General features: G+C 38.5%; 2 protein-coding genes across 3 annotated transcripts; both read right to left on the bottom strand.

Annotated features, from left to right (window-relative positions):
- Positions 1 to 246: 246 nt before the first annotated feature.
- On the bottom strand, positions 247 to 3,817 carry ethe1 (ETHE1, persulfide dioxygenase). The gene is made up of 7 exons (XM_004078322.2): positions 3,335 to 3,817; positions 2,455 to 2,599; positions 1,967 to 2,115; positions 1,712 to 1,841; positions 1,404 to 1,493; positions 1,149 to 1,265; positions 247 to 1,028 (listed from the first exon to the last, which is right to left on the bottom strand). Exons 1-7 carry the CDS (start codon positions 3,542 to 3,544, stop codon positions 982 to 984), a joined length of 888 nt encoding a protein of 295 aa, XP_004078370.1. The 5' UTR covers positions 3,545 to 3,817; the 3' UTR covers positions 247 to 981.
- Positions 3,818 to 4,782: 965 nt separating this feature from the next.
- Positions 4,783 to 17,929, bottom strand: LOC101158972 (transmembrane protease serine 3-like). 2 transcript variants are annotated; one of them, XM_020710333.2, is made up of 10 exons: positions 17,109 to 17,929; positions 16,510 to 17,002; positions 9,854 to 9,949; positions 9,095 to 9,238; positions 8,679 to 8,844; positions 7,963 to 8,138; positions 6,648 to 6,743; positions 5,932 to 6,074; positions 5,688 to 5,843; positions 4,783 to 5,200 (listed from the first exon to the last, which is right to left on the bottom strand). In XM_020710333.2, the coding sequence occupies exons 2-10, from the start codon at positions 16,919 to 16,921 to the stop codon at positions 5,141 to 5,143; spliced, it is 1,449 nt and encodes a 482-aa protein (XP_020565992.1). In that variant the 5' UTR covers positions 16,922 to 17,002; positions 17,109 to 17,929; the 3' UTR covers positions 4,783 to 5,140. The 2 variants fall into 2 exon arrangements, with proteins under 2 accessions (XP_020565992.1, XP_004078369.2); XM_004078321.4 differs by having other exon boundaries at positions 9,104 to 9,238.
- Positions 17,930 to 18,037: the final 108 nt, after the last annotated feature.

Raw genomic sequence — 18,037 nt, 5'->3', positions numbered from 1 at the left:
GCGTTTCCAAACGTCATGTTTTAAAGCAGTACTAAACTGTAGTTTCAAGGTGGTTCACTCCAAATCTTACCAGCCAGATTCAGTATTTTGCTCATAGAGCATCTAAAATTAGGAAATAACTTCCCCTCCGTGTTTAAGCTTAATTTTTAGTGAAAAGTAGAATCCAGCCATAAAGGGTTCCTTTCATGCCAACATGGGACATCATCCAAGTAGCTGTGGTCCTTTCACTGTACCACACATAAAAGCTTGCATTTGCTAAAATGAATTTATTTTGATGAAAGCCCCTTAAAGCAATCACACAGTTTGTAATCACATGTGCAGGTTCCTGTGGCTGATGATCCTAACAAACCTTAGACAGAATGAAGTCTAGTATCTTCAGATAATGGTTTCAGAGTTTGGGATTTTTTTGTTTTTTTGTTTGATATCTTCAGATGAAGACACACAAAGCATTTTTAGTTCCAGCAATGGAAACTGTGCCTTTGATGATATTGAATGCAAAAAGTCTGGATTTATTTTCCTGTTATGCAAAAAATTCTGTACTGGTTAACAAATGCATGACTGTTCCTGTGTGCGCTCTTGGCTGACGGGAGTCCGGAATCACCGAAAAGGCCTCTCTCTCTCTCTCAAGAAACCTGTTGTTCCTGTGCAGCATTCATGAATACTAAACCAAACCTTGAATTGAACTGTTCTATTTGAGCTGCTTTTCTAGAAACAAAAAATCTCTCCTCAACATTACAAATAACACAAATACAAGTATTAGACTTTTTGAACATTTTAGGTACAAATTATTGCATTTGTATTTTTTAACACAACAGTAATTACTTTAGTTGTCAATTAATGCACTAAAAAAATATATACATTTACAAAAAAACACAATAAAAGCACTTAATGGTAAAGCACTTTACGTCCGCTAAATCAGATATGAATAGTCTTTGGAGCCGGACCAGTTCATTCATTAGTGCACTCTTCTCTGCAGGCCATTCAGATTCCATGTAGTCCACACACAAGGTTGGCTGGCACTGCAATGTCTGCAAAAACAAATGAAATCATCTTCTAAACTCATAATGTGAATCTACTGCACTGTTTATTGATGGAAGAACTCATGGAAGTGTCAGCTAGTTAAAATGTGAAATAAATTCCTTTCATACCGATTTTTTTGGGCTTTGGGAGATTCAGATTGTCCATTATCTTTATAAATTCTTCCTTGCTTTTTGTGAGGCGGGGATTCAGTTTGCGCTCCTCTCCAACTGTGGAAACGGTCTGGCCTAAAAACAAAAAAGTATAAAACCAACTCTCGAATTACAGTGTGACAAATAATTAGTCACTAAAACTATGCATCAGATAAAACAAATTGCATACATTGAAAAGTTTTATATTGTGGACTAAAAAGACAATATTCTAACCTAGATAGTCATGTGCGGGGTAGATGAGGCACTGTTCAGGCAGCGTAAAGATCTTCTGATGGATCGAGTCATACAGCTTTGAAGAAGATCCTGAATTAAAAAAAAGGTTGTCAGTATTTTGTTTTCCGTTGTTCATAAATAAGGTTATAGAAATAAATATAAACACTGAAATGATAGAACAAACCAACTGTTGGGTGTTCATAAACAGTGCAACACTGCCCTCTAGTGGCCATTTGTTAGATTTACAAAAACAAGCCGTTTTCAAACCACTAAGGAATAAAAATGAAAGTAGTACAATATCTGCCTACCCTGTTGGAAGTCTGTCCTGCCACAGCCTCTAATGAGCAGAGCATCCCCAGTGAAGGCCATGAGCTCATCATCCAGCACTAGAGTGGAGCAGCCATCTGTGTGGCCCGGTGTTTCCTTCACAACCAGGTACTGAGAAAGTGGAAAATGGAATTAAAAAAAAAAAAATGGAGGCCTGCTAATTATATTCTATACAAAGAAAGCCTGTTCAAATGCTTTGCTTATTGGTTATGTGAACAGTTTGTTGTTTTCCTTACATGTTTTCCAAAAGGGATTTTGTCCCCCTCCGACAGTTGAATGTCTGCTGAAGCGCCGCTGAACTTGGAGATGGCGCTCTTCAACCCCAGAATCCTCTTCTTCATCAGTCCTGTGCTTGTGATGTGGTCCGCATGGCAGTGGGTGTTTACTGTCAAAAAGAAGATTAAAAAAAATATTGATTCATCCAAAAAGGGAGGTATCATATTTCATTAAAAAAAATAAAAATAAACAAAACAAAAAATTACTGACTACTTAGATATTTTATATAGTATAAAAATATTTGGCGAACCCAAGGCTTAAATTCTTGTATCAGTATAACTGCCGCAATTAATTTTAAAATTATCTGATACCATCCATTTGTATTATGGACCTCTATTTTTGTAAGCAAAATAACAGAACCCTCGAGTTATTCTTATTGACTCAAAAGTACGGGTCCAGGCACAGACCATTCATTTCTCAGCCAAACTAAAGCACAAAATAAAAATACCTGCAACTGTTAAGTTGAGTCCAAGCTCTTGGACAAGTTTCACGTCTCTGTCGAGCTTCTCCAGGACGGGGTCAATGATGACTGCATCCTTGGTTTCAGTGTCTGCGAGCAGGTAGGTGTATGTGCAGCTTTCAGACTCAAACAGCTGAGGAGGAAAAACAAGTATAATTAGAAATGACTCAGCAATAAACTCCAACACTACACAACAGGTGTGCCACACCCGTGTAAACCTGCCTCCTCGTTTCGAGTCGGTTTACGTGAGAGGAGAGACAGAACAGATAATCATGTTATAACACCAGTAAAGAATCCCAGCTAATGTATTAAAATAAAAAAAACATATATTACAGGATCAATACAGTTCTGTCATTTGATGTTTGGGGCCTGCTGGGAAATGGATTTGTCTCCTCTTTTTGTAGCATAAGAGGAGCTTTTTTTCAACTTTAACAATAAAGCCCGTTTTTATTTTGTTGTGACTAGATTTTACTTCCAAAAAAACAACAAATGTTACACAAATGTCTGCTGAAATTTCAGGATGATGTGGACATAACTATACATACACACACAAACAAAAACAAGTCTGAGTGGGTATAACATAAGGAGTGGGTTTCCACAGCATATTTACTCCGAAATACAGTAATTAAAAAGGCTAAATGTGATGGCCCAAACCCAAATACAGCAGCCAAAATCCTTTGGTTGAGAGCCGTAACATCATCTACGGTAAGCTAGCAGCTAACTCCGCAGGGTACACTTCCTGTTGTCATGATGACCCTGAACATGATTACGAATTTAGCCGTTTTTAAAGCAAAAACCTACATCATGTTGGCACATTTTGAACACAGCAGTGCAATAAAAAGCAGGCAGATGAAACATGTTGACTTACTTGTTTGAAGAGGAGTCCTTGTCTCATCGCCATACTGGCGCAGTATAACCTCCTACTGTCTCGCGACGGCTCTATGAAAGAATTTAAACCGGAATAGAAGCGCCTACTTTCGGTTAGAGCGCAAGCCGAACCCTCTGTTATCGATCGGAGACGCAATGTATGAGATGCTATCCGTTGAGCAGTGCGTACTCTGCCTAATACCGAACACATAGTCGACTCTTATTTATACCAACGCCGGCTGGAATGATTTATACCCCAGCGGCTATGTCAAAGGGTCCCGAGACACTCCCCCCAGTGGCGGAATGCGCCCTTATCTCAAGAATAGGTCAAATTCCTCAAAAGAACTTAGTCACGCGGCGGATTTGGGCTAACTTTACTCCCAGCGACGATTGCTGTTCGGTACCGCCGTGGCTAGTCCATAGGCTAGCAACGGTGCAGTTTGCCAACAATAAATGTGAATGGTGGGTTTACGTGCGGGTGAACAGCCGCCGTCGGTTGGCGTGTGCACGCGCGCACGTAGAACAGACGCCGTTACTTGTATTTTTTGCCGTCTCACGCAGACTCATCACACTGAAACCAAAACAGCACTTAAGGAACCCTATATTGTATGTTTTGTTTTTTAAATCAGATTGAAACGTTGGAGCTTCATTTTCAAACCATAAAAGAGAATAGAAAAAACTAAACATTTACTTTAAGGTTGATGTTTGCAAAAAAATGTCTTATTTTGAAAATATATAACACAAAAATAAAACTATAAAGCAAAATGCCAGAAGAACCTCTATTTTTTTCTTTGGAAAGCATGCCTTCATATTTTGTAATTCAATGCAAAAACTTGGTTAAATGTTAAGATTATTTGTTTCTGCATTCTTAAGGGTTTGCCTCTGTTCTAAATATTTTACTTTTCTAAATATGTCTGATCTTCATGTCTGTTTTGCAGATCAGTAAATGTAAAGCTAAAGTTGGGCTATTTAATGTATTAAAATGAGCTTTAACACTTTTTTGAAGAGTTCCTCAAATCTCAGTTCCAGTCATCATCACTTATATACTCTCCAAACTTATATAGACAATTTTTGTAGGTCATTAAGGAATTTGTGCAATGTGTTGCAAAATCAGCCCAGCCATGTTCATCACTTTTCTAACAATGCAATAAATAAAGAAAGAAATGTTTAAAATGGTTTTAAACTACCATTTACAAAAATTGAAGTATTTTGAAAATCTATAACAGGAAAATGAAATGTTAGCCTCTTATTGAGACTAGATTATAATGTCAGAAGAGCTTTTCTTTTTTGACAGCATACCTTCATATTTTGTAATTCAATGCAAAAAAATGCAAAAAAAAAGAGCAAAATAACTTTTCCCTTCATAATGAACATTATATTTGACATGAATGAGTTTTGACAGAAAATGTTCCTTTACATCTGAAAGCATCAGCTGCCTTTTTGTGCTCATTTAATTTTTTTTTGCTATGAATGATGTCCAAACATTGCAAAGAACAGTTGTTTTGCTGAAGTTTCAGAATAATCTTAATTTTAAAACTGTGAAGTCCCAGATGAAAAATACAATTTCAAAAATAGTCAAATGAAAAACATGGACGTGATCAAAGTACATTGTGGTATGTTACCCTGCCGCCCAAAACTGGCAAGTGTGTTAACAAATCAGACTACTATAAAGTTATATTGTGCATTTAATTATCTCAGCAATAATACAGAAACTGTTTATATGTTTGTTTGTTTTTTATTAGTCATCCTTCTGCAAAAAGCAATAAGAAAGCCTGGACGTTGTAGACATATCAGCTTTTATTGTCAGTTATCTGAGGGATGAGGCAAGCGTTAGGGAAGTGTCAGTCACTGCTTTCTCCTGCAGTTTCTGTGTGGAAAAAAAAAGAGATTTTTCAACAAATGAATGAAAAAAAATGTGATTCTTGTTAACATTTTTATTTTTCACTCATAAAATTACTTTGAAAGGCCCTTTATGTTCCACAGATATTCAACCGAATAAAACAAAAGCTGTTGTGCAACAGTGACTAAGGGAATTGTGAAGTGTAATTACTACACAATGCAGGTTTACTCATAACTTTTTTTTTTAAATAACGCCATCTCTTTTCTGGTGTTCAGAAAAAAATGCTGCTCTGCAGCTTCTTAAGATTTTCCAACACAATCGTTTGCAAAAGGATTTGCTCTTTGACTCCAAGAAATCTTTGTTTTGCCCTTTTATAGCTTCAAGGGTTATCATGGTGACCCGTTTATTTCCAAGTCTTTGATGCACAGCAGCAACAAGTTAACCATTAAACTATTTGATAGTTTGTCTCCAAGATGGCCAAACCTGCCCATAGAAAGTGGGTATGATGTTGTACCTCTGAGGATTCCTCAATCCATTGGAGCAGTTCAGTCACTCTGCTGTACACACCAGGTTTATTGGGCCGTGCACAACCTTCACCCCAACTCACTATTCCTGCCAGCTTCCAGTCTCCAGAGGATGTCTGGCAAACCAGTGGCCCACCACTGTCTCCCTTACAGAACAAGACATTTGCATTTTGAGCACAACTTTGACCAATAACTGAATATATATATATATATATATCTATATCTTTTAATTACCTGGCAAGAGTCTAGACCACCAACCATGCTGCCAGCACAAATCATCTGAGGTGTTATAAAGTCCCCGTAGACCCTTGAACTGGAGCAGGTTACTTGAGCTATTATCTTCACCTGAGCCTGCCTCAGCTCCTCTGACACCGACCCTGATGAAAAGCAAAAGCAAATAAAATACACAATGAAACATAGGGAGGCGTCATCTCTGAGAAATTTGAGAAAAAAGCCCACGAAAAAGATGGGAATCAAAGTTGTAACACAGCTTTTTTCAATGACAGATTTCAAATTTCAGTTTTAGAATATAATTTTAATGTCACACATCTGTCTGGACTTGATGATAAATTTAGTTTTGAGGAGGTTTGAAGATGTTTTAGTGATTTTTAAAAACAAAAATATCAATAAACATTGATTTAAATGCAGTTTTTGTTTGTATTTCTTTTAATTTAACCTTTATTTTACAAGGGGGTTCCACTGAGATGAGATTTTACTGTCAAGAGATTTTGCAAATATTTACATGTTTGCCTTTAAAAAAATGTCCCAGAATGCACCACTAGACAAAAAAACAAAACAATGTTGGATGTCAAATTTTCAAAACCTAATGCAAAAAAAAAAAAAAAGACTTACACTAAAATTACATGCAACAAAATTTGACATGGTTAACTTTGAAGCTGTTGTGTTGGATGTGAGCCGGGAAATCTAACAGTGAGTATGCGTGAAATGACCTCCTTCTTGAGTGGAGCCCCAGCCTGTAATCCAACAGTCTGCACCAACAGGAAAGATCTCATTTCTCCTGGGTAAACACACCGGTTGCACCCCATCTGCAGAGAAGCCAGCAATCAGACTTGAAAAAACTAAATGATTGAAGATGATGAAGTAACGCATTGCTACTGTTTTGTTTCCTGGAACCACATTCCTGTACAGATTTGAACTTTTGCTTTTCACCTTTGTGAGACATGCCTTCCCACCAAGCAGGAAACTTTGGAAAACATCCAATCAGAGAGCGAGCTTTGGTCAACAGAAATATTTGTTTTTTCAGGAGGCAGATGCAATTAAAAGACAATTCATATTTAATTACATTAAGTCAACAAGATTCAAGTATTAGTTGAACTTGACTTGATCAAGAAAACCAACTAAACCATTTCAAGATCCAAACTTAAGGCTGAAATGAGTCTCATAAAAAACAGAGGATTTACTGATCCCACTGAATGTTGACTTCTGAAAGTCTCTGTCACAGCATTTAGCAATTTCCTTACTTTACAAAGTGGAAAACGAATCTTTACATTTTTGCTTAAAGACCCACTCCAATCATCTATTGTTCTACTGTAAAACTGTTTCGAGTGGTCTTTTAATTATGACATTTTTAGCCAAAAAAACCCTGAGTCTTTCTCTAGGACATAGTTTCTGCAGAGCGGCAGTAGTTCGTTAGAAGCTCGCCACCGAGTTGTGGGGGGGACAACTGCCACAAAGCCACCCTGCTCTTTACCATTGCTGAGAGCTCTCTGTTTACACACTCTACTGCTAGCTTACAGCCCCCACAATTCATACCTACAATTTACAGTGCAGCAAAAATGGTGATCAGTATTAGAGCGATCCAGCTGTATAGTTTGGAGCCAGATGTGCGTTTGGATGAGGTAAACAAAGACGTACATATATCTATTTGTCTACGAGTCATGCATCAGAATGAGAGAGGGCTGGGAGCTTGTGGCGCGCCTATGTATTTTCTACATAACAAATACAATCTTTTTGCACATTTTCATTAACAATTTGAATAAAGAAAAATGCAGAAATGCAATTTTAAGCTAAATAATAACAATCCCTTACATCGTGAGAAAAATGCCACAATAACGTGTTAAAAACACCAAAAACACACTTTTCATTTGAGTGAGTCTTTACAAATTAACATAGTTTAATCTGATATAGCTTTCTCTATTTTTTCCTCAAGGAAATGCACATTAACCTGTGTGTCGAGTTTGCATTCATTTTTGATAAAGAGCATTTCTCTTCTCTGTTGATGAGTGGAGCCATGTCTTTCCCCACCTGTCATGTCAATGTCAGTGATGGTGCGCAGCAGCCCCACATCATAGTCATTATTCTGGCTGCTAAAGCCAGGGTGGTAGAGGATCTGCAGGGCTCTGTAACGTTTCCCTGAGTTGTCTGCGAGGCTCACAGAGCCGACCACCACCAGCCAGTCAGCCGCTTCGAACATCTTATATCTGCAGGAATGGAAGACAAAAGTTAAGGTTTTTTTTTTTTTAATTTCATTGTGCAGGTTTCTTATGGTTTTATTTTTATAAATCTACATGTCTGCTTTGCAGATCCGTTAATTTAAAGCTACAATGAAGCTCTTAATGTACTTTTTGAAAAGTTAATTAAATCTCACTTCTATTCATGTACATTGTCTTAAATTATAATGCAATTTAATTAATAATAACAATACTTTCTTATCTCATTAGGGATATTGTTTAATTTAGAAATGGGGACTATAATGAAAGTAATCAAATCAGGGACTCTAAATTAATTTAATTTATTTAATTGAAATTAATTTCTTTGGCAATTTTTTATTGTTTAAACCGAGAGTAAGCAAAGCTGGAGACCCATTAAGTCTGAAGTTCAAGTACTGAGTTGCAAAATCTGTCCAGCCGTGTTTCATCACCGTCTCAACAATGGAGACCTTCACTGAGCTACAATTCAATGCCCACTTGTCCTTCTCACCCCTCCTCCTAGTCCCCCATCCCCATTTGTCCACCTCTTACTCAACAAAGCAATGAGCAGCAGTGATGACCCAGTGGTCCGAGATGATGGCCCCACCGCATACGTGTCTCCCCCTCCACTGCATGCTGACTTGCCAGCCCCACGCGTACTCTGCCGCCAAATTCCCACCAACTATTCGCGACCCGTCTCCAACCACTAAGGGACAGCCTGAACACCAGTTGGAAAGGGAGCATTAAAAGAATCAAAGGAAAAGGAAAAAATTTTGCACAAAGAGACGCATTCTATAATGACAGGATGATGAACAATACAATTCTTGAGCAGAACTCATATAAAGAATACTTTAGAGACAAAACCATGGGCGTGTTGAAACAGTTGGCTATCACTGACAGGATGGTCAAAAGCTGAAACAATCATTCAGACTTTTTAATGGATAAATCACGCAAAAAGGGAGTTTCACCGTCATTACTTGCAGTAATGTTTGAGGTCTGATTGAGTGGGTTTTTGGACAGAACAGGCCTCTGGCTTGTGCTGCCGCAGCTTCCCTCCACCTTACAAAGAGTTTGTGATTCACCTGAGTGAGAAGGGAATGCCAGGAACTTGACTGAAATAAAAACAAACAGTAAAACAACATCAATGTTTTATTCTTAATTATTTTTACTTGCAGTATTTGAATTCTTTCAAACGCAATAATTGAAAGAGTTTTCTCAAGTATAAATGTAAGTATACAAATAGAAAGTGAACATGTACTGCCAAGGTCAAACTTTTTCACAGGCCACCCATTGTAGGACATCATGGCTGGCATATTAAACAGTCCTGGTTTGCAATTTAGATTTTATCATCCTTTGTTGTAATTTTAACCTGATAACAAAACCCAAATTTATGCACCCAGAGGTTTAGGTGAGCACATTAAGGTTAGATTTTATGACAGTTTTGGAATTATAATCATCAGACTACACCAGGGTGGTATGCCCCAAAGTGTGTTAAAGATGCAGCAGCTGTTCCTTCATGTCAGAAATATACAAAATATTACCGTACGGCTGCAGATCTTTACAAATGCTTCATGGATGACGTAGTATGTCATTAAAAAAGTTTTAAACAATTGACTTGGGAAGAGTATAAGCTCCGTAGTTGATCTTATCAAATGAATATATTGCACAAGTGCAGTTATCAGAACTTCGAAAGCCCACATATCATTTCTGATGCTCTATTTGCTTACCTAATAAAGCAGTACCAATGATTAGTTTGATGGTGATGGGGATTCCCACAATAGTTAGCAGCTCACGAGTTGTGCAGGCCCGAGTGCTTTTTGTTTCTGCAAACATAGAAAAATGCAACTTATTTTTTTTAATAAAACAGAGTGGCTTACATTTCCACTCTAATGAAAATAATGTTTTTGATGTATTCAATATGTTTTGTGACATTTTTCTGATGATGGAGGGTGAAAATTAATCTAGGAATTCAATTCTTCTTCTTCTTTCTCTTTCGGCTTTTCCCATCAGGGGTCGCCACAGCGAATCATCCTTTTCCACCTCACTCTATCATGGACATCTTCTACCCTAACATTAGCCAACTTCATGTCCTCTGTCAAAACATCCATGTATCTCCTCTTTGGCCGTCCTCTTGCCCTCCTGCCAGGCAGCTCCATCTCCAACATCCTTCTACCAATATATCCACTATCCCTCCTCTGAACATGTCCAAACCATCTCAGTCTGGCTTCTCTGACTTTGTCGCTGACACAGGCAACATGAGCCGTCCCTCTGATGTACTCGTTCCTTATCCTGTCTAACCTGGTCACTCCTAAGGAGAACCTCAACATCTTCATCTCCGCTACCTCCATCTCAGCCTCTTGTCTCTGTCTCACTGCTACCGTCTCTAACCCATAGAGCAGAGCTGGTCTCACCACTGTCTTGTACACCTTTCCTTTGAGTCTTGCTGGCACTCTTCTGTCACACAACACTCCTGACACTTTCCTCCAACCGCTCCAACCTGCCTGCACTCGCCTCTTCACCTCTTTTCCACAATCCCCATCACACTGAACTGTTGACCCCAAGTACTTAAACTCCTGCACCTTCTTCACCTCAGTCCCCTGTAACCTAACGCTTCTACCTTGATCCCTCTCGTTCAGACACATGTATTCTGTCTTACTACGACTGACCTTCATGCCTCTTCTTTCCAGAGCAAACCTCCACCTCTCTAGCTGTTCCTCCACCTGCTCTCTACTCTCACTGCAAATTACGATGTCAGTCTAATCTAGGAATTCAATTACTGAGTATTTCTTGATTAAAAGTGTTGTGAATCAGGAGCAGACAAAAATGCTATTTGAAAAAGATCATATTTGTGATGCAGAAAAGAAGTTATAAAAAAGATTAATAGTGGGTTGCTCGCCATTTTTGTCAAGAGAACCTGGCTGCAGACATCAACGTTCAGAACTGGAAGTCCCCCACCCATATCCCTAAAAAAAAAAAGATTGCGACCCTAAAAGGTTACATTAATTCCCAATTTTAAGTTATAATAAGTGTTTATCAGCTATTCTGAACATCTTTGGTTTATGTATAGGGTAACGGTTAGGGTAAATTATATAATTTTTGCCCCCGGCCTATAATTTCAGGGACCATCTTGTCTGCAGCCAGGTTCCTGTCATTTTTGTTGCGCTGGTAATTTCAGGTGTGTGTGTGTGTGTGTGTGTGGGGGGGGGGGGGGGGGGGGGGGGGGGTGTAAGATAGCGGCGGAGTGTGTAAACTACTGCCGCTCTGCAAAATCTATTCTAGAAAACGACACAGAAATTTTGCTTTTAGCTAAAAATCTGCATAAAACACCACTGGCAAAACTTTTAAAATAACTCAACAGATGTTTGGAGTGAGTCTTTAAGCATTAATACATCATTAATGCCATTAGTTTTTTTGTTACTGCTTTAGAAAGATAATCAACAAAATCAAAGACTGCACATGGTTACCTCTAAATAGGATTATTCTGATGAATTTAGGGGAGAGAGGGGAACTCAGTGATGTGGAATTTTAATAAAGCAACAAATCCATTCATTGAAAATCATCCACAATAGTTGTTGGGGGGGGGGGGGGGGGGGGGGCTGTCAAACCTGTCTAATGCTGCAGCTGCCATTGAACCGTGTAAGCAAGAAAGATCTGAATGCAATTTAAATATTTCCTCAGCTGTCACCAAACGTTAAATTGAGCCATGGGTCTATCCGTCGTGTAATAGATTGTAATTATGTTGTGGTGAAGCGCAACGGTGGCAGTACATCCTCTTTAATTACTTATTCCTTTCTTGTTCAGAGGAGTGGGACGCGTCCCATCATTGCTTCGCTTTGCTCTGACAAGAGAAAACAAGAATTCTCCAAGCTGAAGTTGTGGCTCTGCAAGTTGCTTCTTAACAATCTGTTAGCATAGAATAGGTTTACATAATAAACAGCTCCAGAGTGTAACAGCAAAGTCTGTGGCCCATCAGAACTGATATCTGTTACTCTGTTATTGTGCTGCTGTTGCATGCGGGTTTCGTCATACTACGAGTCCTCCTTCAGCAGCACAGTGGAACAGAAGTCAGAGCTGTCACCTTAAAGTTAGAAGGTTGTGAGTATGATCATGTCTGCTGGCTGAAGACTTTGTGGAGTTTTTTTGAATTTTGAACTGTCCCTGAGCGAGCATTGCTCATTACCAGATGGGAAGGTTTGGACACACAAGAACTGATGGTTATAAAGTGGCCTTGGGTTTGTGTGACCGCATTCCTTTTGCCAACCCTTAAAAATGACCTGAAAGTCTGTCAAAACAGTAATGTCTGCATGTTGTGAATACTGATAGTGTCAAAAATTCAGCCCTGTGCAGTGTCACTCTGAAACATTTGTGGGCATTCATCAGCTTTCATCTGAAGTGATGGGAACATTATATTTCATTGAGGATGAGGCAAGAATAGGGGGAAAGTTACTTTTTATTTACAGTAAAAGCTTGCTTACCAACCCAAATGAGTCCCACAGAAACTGCGAACGAAAGCCCATAGACAAAAAGGAGATGGAACTGTCTTATTCTAACTGGACAACAGCTGCTAGCCCTAATTGAGGCCCACTTTGTGCTGCTAAAGCAAAAAAAGTTCAGTCAGAAACTACCTCTGCTCTGGACGTTTTGACAGCAAGCACACTGCTTCAGGTAAATGAAAAGAGCTCTCTAAGTTATTGTTTTTTCTTCCTCCCATCGATTTTACCCACTGAATGCTTGTTAGGGTCATTGGGCTGCTGGAGCCTATCCCAGCTACTGTTCGGTAAAGGTGGGGGAAGGGTGTCCAAATCCAGGCCTTGAGGGCCAGCCTTCTGCTGGTTTTCCCAGAAACCCTGCCTCATCTGCTGTTGATTACCTGGATCAGGTTTGTTAAGCCAATAAGGAGCTTCAATGGGGAGTTGGTTGGAAAACAAGCAGGACATCCTCGATCCCCGGAATTGGACCCCCCTGATTCAGAGTCATCAATTAACCTATAAAGCATGTTTTTGGAAAATGGGAGGAAGCCAAAGTGTTCACGGAAAACCCGGGGAGAACATGCAAACTCCATACAGAAAGGACCAAGACAGGGTTTCCAACCAGGGCCTTCTTCCTGTGTGGCAAGAGCGCCGGCTACTATACCATTGTTTATTTAAAGAGCCGGTGAAAAAAAAAAATTATATTAGAGGTTCAGTTTAATGGACAATGGTGACTATTGGGGTTTATTGGTTTAATGGTTTATTCTGGTCTTGCAGAAGAAAACCTTGTTGCTGTGTTAAACAGAAAGAAAACTAATAAAAGTAAAGTGCTTTTTATGACACTTCTTACAAAAAACAACCACATCATTGCCAAACCCTGGAACTTCCATTGGCGCTGGACAAAGAACGTTGTTCTTCATCTGCTGCTGCACCAAGATGAGAAGACATGCCGCAAGAAACAAGGGGCTTCATATAAAGGGCATCACATGAAAGGGGGGAAAAATGTTCAATGGCTTAATGCATAGGGCTTGACAACAAAGGGACATCAAATACAGTGGTGATGAAAGACCCCCTGCAGTGCCTTCTCATGCTGCGTATGGGCAAAAATGTAGCACACCGCGAAAATGACTTCCAGCCCCCAAGCCTGAAAACACTTTCACAAGAGGACATGTGCTCCACTGCATAATAAGGAAGCAGTCTATGTGGATTATATTAGGAACAGACAAAAGGACAGTTTATAGATTAAAAAAGTGAGAAAGTGAGCTTCCCTGGTATGAAGGGGAGAGGTTTTCTAGTGCTTTATCATTCCAATGTCAAATGGATTTCATCAGCAAACCAATGGTCTGTAGTTAAAATCAAATCGACCTGGAGGACGTCAAAATAAATGATTATTACAATTACAATTACATTACAATTATTTTATGGTTTGGTAAATTGATGTTAGTAAATGATTGTTGAAGTTTACACATGGAATTTGAAACTGGCACACATGTCGTGATAACATTTCTTTTAATTATTATCATTATTATTATGTATAGACAACACAGCAGATACTGTGATAGTTTTTTTATTTATTATAAGTTTCTATTTTAAAACAAGAGAAGGAAATAATCAAACATTTCTAAGGACTTGATATCACGTTTTGAAAAAAACTTTCCACCAAAATTTAAAGTGAAGACTGACTGAATTTTCAATTATGTCTTATTCTATGTTCTTTAATCTCATTTATTTTTTATTTTTTTGCTATTTGCAGTTCGTTATTGCTTCTTACATAGGCTTTCTCTCATTTATTTTTCAGCCTCTTGAGACCTGGCATCCATATGCGTGGACATCACATTTTGGGTTGTATTACCACAGTGGTTAACTCTGCTTATCTGAGGCCGTGTGACCACAACATTAAAAAAAAGCATGTCAAACAAGAGCTTTAGTCTTAACAGGTGAAAAAGAATCTACTTTAGGTCGTGACTGAATTCCTTTACTACTTGATGTACTAGTATAGTGCATTCTCCATTTTGCAGAGCTGTCCAAAATCCAGTACCCTGGAAAATTTCCCAGAAGTCTTTGTGAAAAAACTGTGTGCAACTGTGTGAAAAAATGTATTTTAATGTACTATTTTATAAATCAACCATGTTTTTGGCTACGTCCAAATTCCCTCCCTACTCCTAAACTAAAAGCCTATATAGTATGGAACTATCTAGCGCCCTGAATCTTAGAAGCAATTTGGACACTTTGGTCACTACTTTTTTTTCTCAACGTAAACAATGGTGTTATCAATTTCCCAAAGTAAAAACCAACAAAGTAAAAATGAGCATTTTACAAAGACTACTTCTGAATTCACAGAGTTCAGATGATAAAAAAAAATACATATATTTTTTTTGACCAAAAATTGTTCTCTGTGCTCTATATTCGCCAGTCGAAGAAGCATCAATGTTTTTACTGGAAAATTTCTAGATCGTCCCGCACTATATAGTTTTTATATATATATATATATATATATATATATATATATATATATATATATATATATATATATATATATATATATATATATATATATATATATAGTAGTTCGGGAGTAAGGAGGGAATTCTGACATAGTCCATGTTTTTATTTGAATGTTGTATTGTCTGGTATTCGTGTATTGACCCAATCCTGTCTCTCAGAGCGTGTTCGCCTCAGGTAAACAGATAAATTTCTGTCCTGGTCTCTTTGTATTGACCTGCCCTTGTTCTTCACATTGAGACCTTTTGATAACCAATACAAGCTATGGTAAGGTGATGCTCAGCTGCATACACGGCTCCAAGGTGAACATGTCATTGTTAATCAAGGTGAGTAAAAGTGTGGAAAGACTTCTTATAGTTTCTGGTAAAATGCTGATTGACAGTGCTGTGGCAAAAACAGACATAAAGGAGTGATGTAATGTATCCTCCTTTCTATGAAAGCTTTCTTTCTGTGACATTTGGTTTTAATTTCTCATGCCGAAACACAGAAAGTCTCTGCTGTAATTAAAAACAAAAAACAGAGAACTGTCAAACTCTTTCCTTGCAAAAAAAAAAGGAGGGTCTTGAAAAACTTTACTTAAAAAACAAAGTTTAACTCACAGTGGATGGATTTCCTCAAAAGATAACGAATATAAAAACATTTTATATTTTTTTGAAAGAAAGAAAAACCACCAAAGAAGAGGATCGATTAAACTGAAAGCCCAGAAATTTATTCATTAGATTTAAAAATGTCTTATCAAAGGTCGCAGTAAAGTCTGACAGCAAAAAAGCAGATTCTATCTCCTCAGCCTGTAACCTTTGCTAACACAGAGCTGGCATAGATAGTGGATGGATTGCAAACAGCTTTCTCAGCATTCTGAGCTTTATATAAGCTGTCTGAAACCCTGCTGAGTTTTTTTTCTCCTAGTTTTCACGGCTGATAAGTAAACAGTACAAGGTGGAGGCGATAGCTGGAGTGGGTGACATGCAGGAGTAATACGATTAATTTATGGAAGCTGCTGTTTAAAGCTGCAAGCTGTTTTCAAAGCAAAGAGACAGGATGCATTGGCCTTAAGGCTACCATTCACAACCAAATTTAATATTGCGTGCAGCATTTTTATAGCAGCTATCTGAAAATCTGGTGAATATTGAGCTAATTTAATCTTATCTTCCAAATGTTGTGGATTTGATATAAAGCCATAAAATCCAAACACACACAATTGTTAATCATTAACAGGTTTAAAGTTTTTTTTCTTTTCTATTGTTGTTGTGACTAGGATGAACTAAAATTAAGGTTACGGTAACCTTCTGCAAACCTTCACCTTTCATCTATGAATATGCCTTTTGAAGAAGCCAACATTCAGATCTCTGTATGGTAGTTTTTTGAGTATTAAAATGATGCATTGAAGCTCCGCCTTTAATTAATTACCATACCTGCTTCTTCATCTGGGATGTCCTTGGGCACCAGGAGATTGACAGACCTCTCCTCCACTGGGGTTCCATTTGACAGTTCCCTCTGCTGAGCTTCGTTGTCACTTTTGTAAGTTTGGTTGTCTTGCGCCTCTGGGGATGCAGAGCTGGATGATGAACTTTTAGTAGTTTCAGGCTCTGATGTGAGATAAGGAGATGAAAATTCTGGGTATGCGCCTGCAGCAGCACTTAGAGGTTCAAAGCTGGGTATGAGTGTGAAAACAGTAGGAGGGATTAGAGAGGATACGCTCAGTATTTCAGTGTTGGCTGGACTTTTGAAAGAGTCTGAGGAACTCTGTTCGAGGGACGCAGGGCTCGCCATTTGCAGCTCGGCTTCAGAGGAGCTTGTGTTGTTTGTTTGGACCTGACAATCCATATTTGTAAAGCCACAAAGAAATCACCAACGGCAGAGTATGCTCATGATGAGAGGGGCAGTAAAAAAATGGAAACCAAAAATCTGCAAGATAAACATGACAATAATTTTTAGAAAGCGAGAGAAAAACTAAGAAAAAGAGCTGTTTTACTGAAACACACATCTGGCAACACATAACAAGATGTCTCACCTGAATACTGAATGTGCAGGTTTGACAGCATGAGCTTCATTTATATGCACAGGATTATCCATCCACTTGTCTCCTGCATTTATTAAGCCGGCTTGTAGCAGAAAATGCAGAAGAAATAGATCACTGGTGCATCCTGAGTGACACGGCTCTGACAGTGCCCACTTGCTGAGGAGCATCTTAAATCCAGAGATTTCTGCTTCTTGGCTTTGAATTAATCATTTTTACCTTCAACAGGTTGCAGCAGTTTGTCACCTCGGCTGTTCTCCTCTTCTTAGTCTCAATCTTCTCATTGTGTCACTCCCTTCAGCACCGTCCTCCCCTCCCCTTCCAGTATACTGTGTTTTTTTTTTTTTTAAATCTTTCTCCTCTGGTCACAACAGCGAACGCCGCCATTTCAGGTTTGTAATAGATCCGTGCCCTCGCTGTCACTGGGAGTCAATGAAAAATGCATGGGGATTATTGTGAAGCCTGGGTCACAGTTTAGGAACAGAGGGTAATGTATACTTCAGCGATGAGGCACTGCGGCTCAGATGCTATGCACATAAAGGCAGCGCATGACGAAGGATTGAATTGCACAGAATTTAATGCAACTTTGTAAAATAAAGCTTCTGTTATGAAAGCAATCCATAAAGCAGCTGTGAATGGGGTTTTTCAGAGCTTCCTAAGTATTTTCTATGGAGCCTATTATGTGACAGAATCAGTTACCCCTGATGGTGATGATCTAAAAGGATGAGAGTTACTCAGCATTTTTAAGGTTACACCTCAAAGCTCTGGTCACAGTAAGAAGGAGGAGATACAATATCATTACTGATCACGTCAGTGTATCTAAGCATTGACAAAAGTCAGCACCACAAAACATGTACAAAACATTAAAAGCAAATATTCTTTGTGAAAAAAAGGAAAAACTACAGTACATCTTTTTTTTTGGT

This window comes from Oryzias latipes, chromosome 16 (genome assembly GCF_002234675.1).
Source record: "Oryzias latipes chromosome 16, ASM223467v1".
NCBI lineage: Eukaryota > Metazoa > Chordata > Actinopteri > Beloniformes > Adrianichthyidae > Oryzias > Oryzias latipes.
Note: the sequence above shows the minus strand (reverse complement) of the source record. Positions and strands in the feature narration are given on the sequence as shown.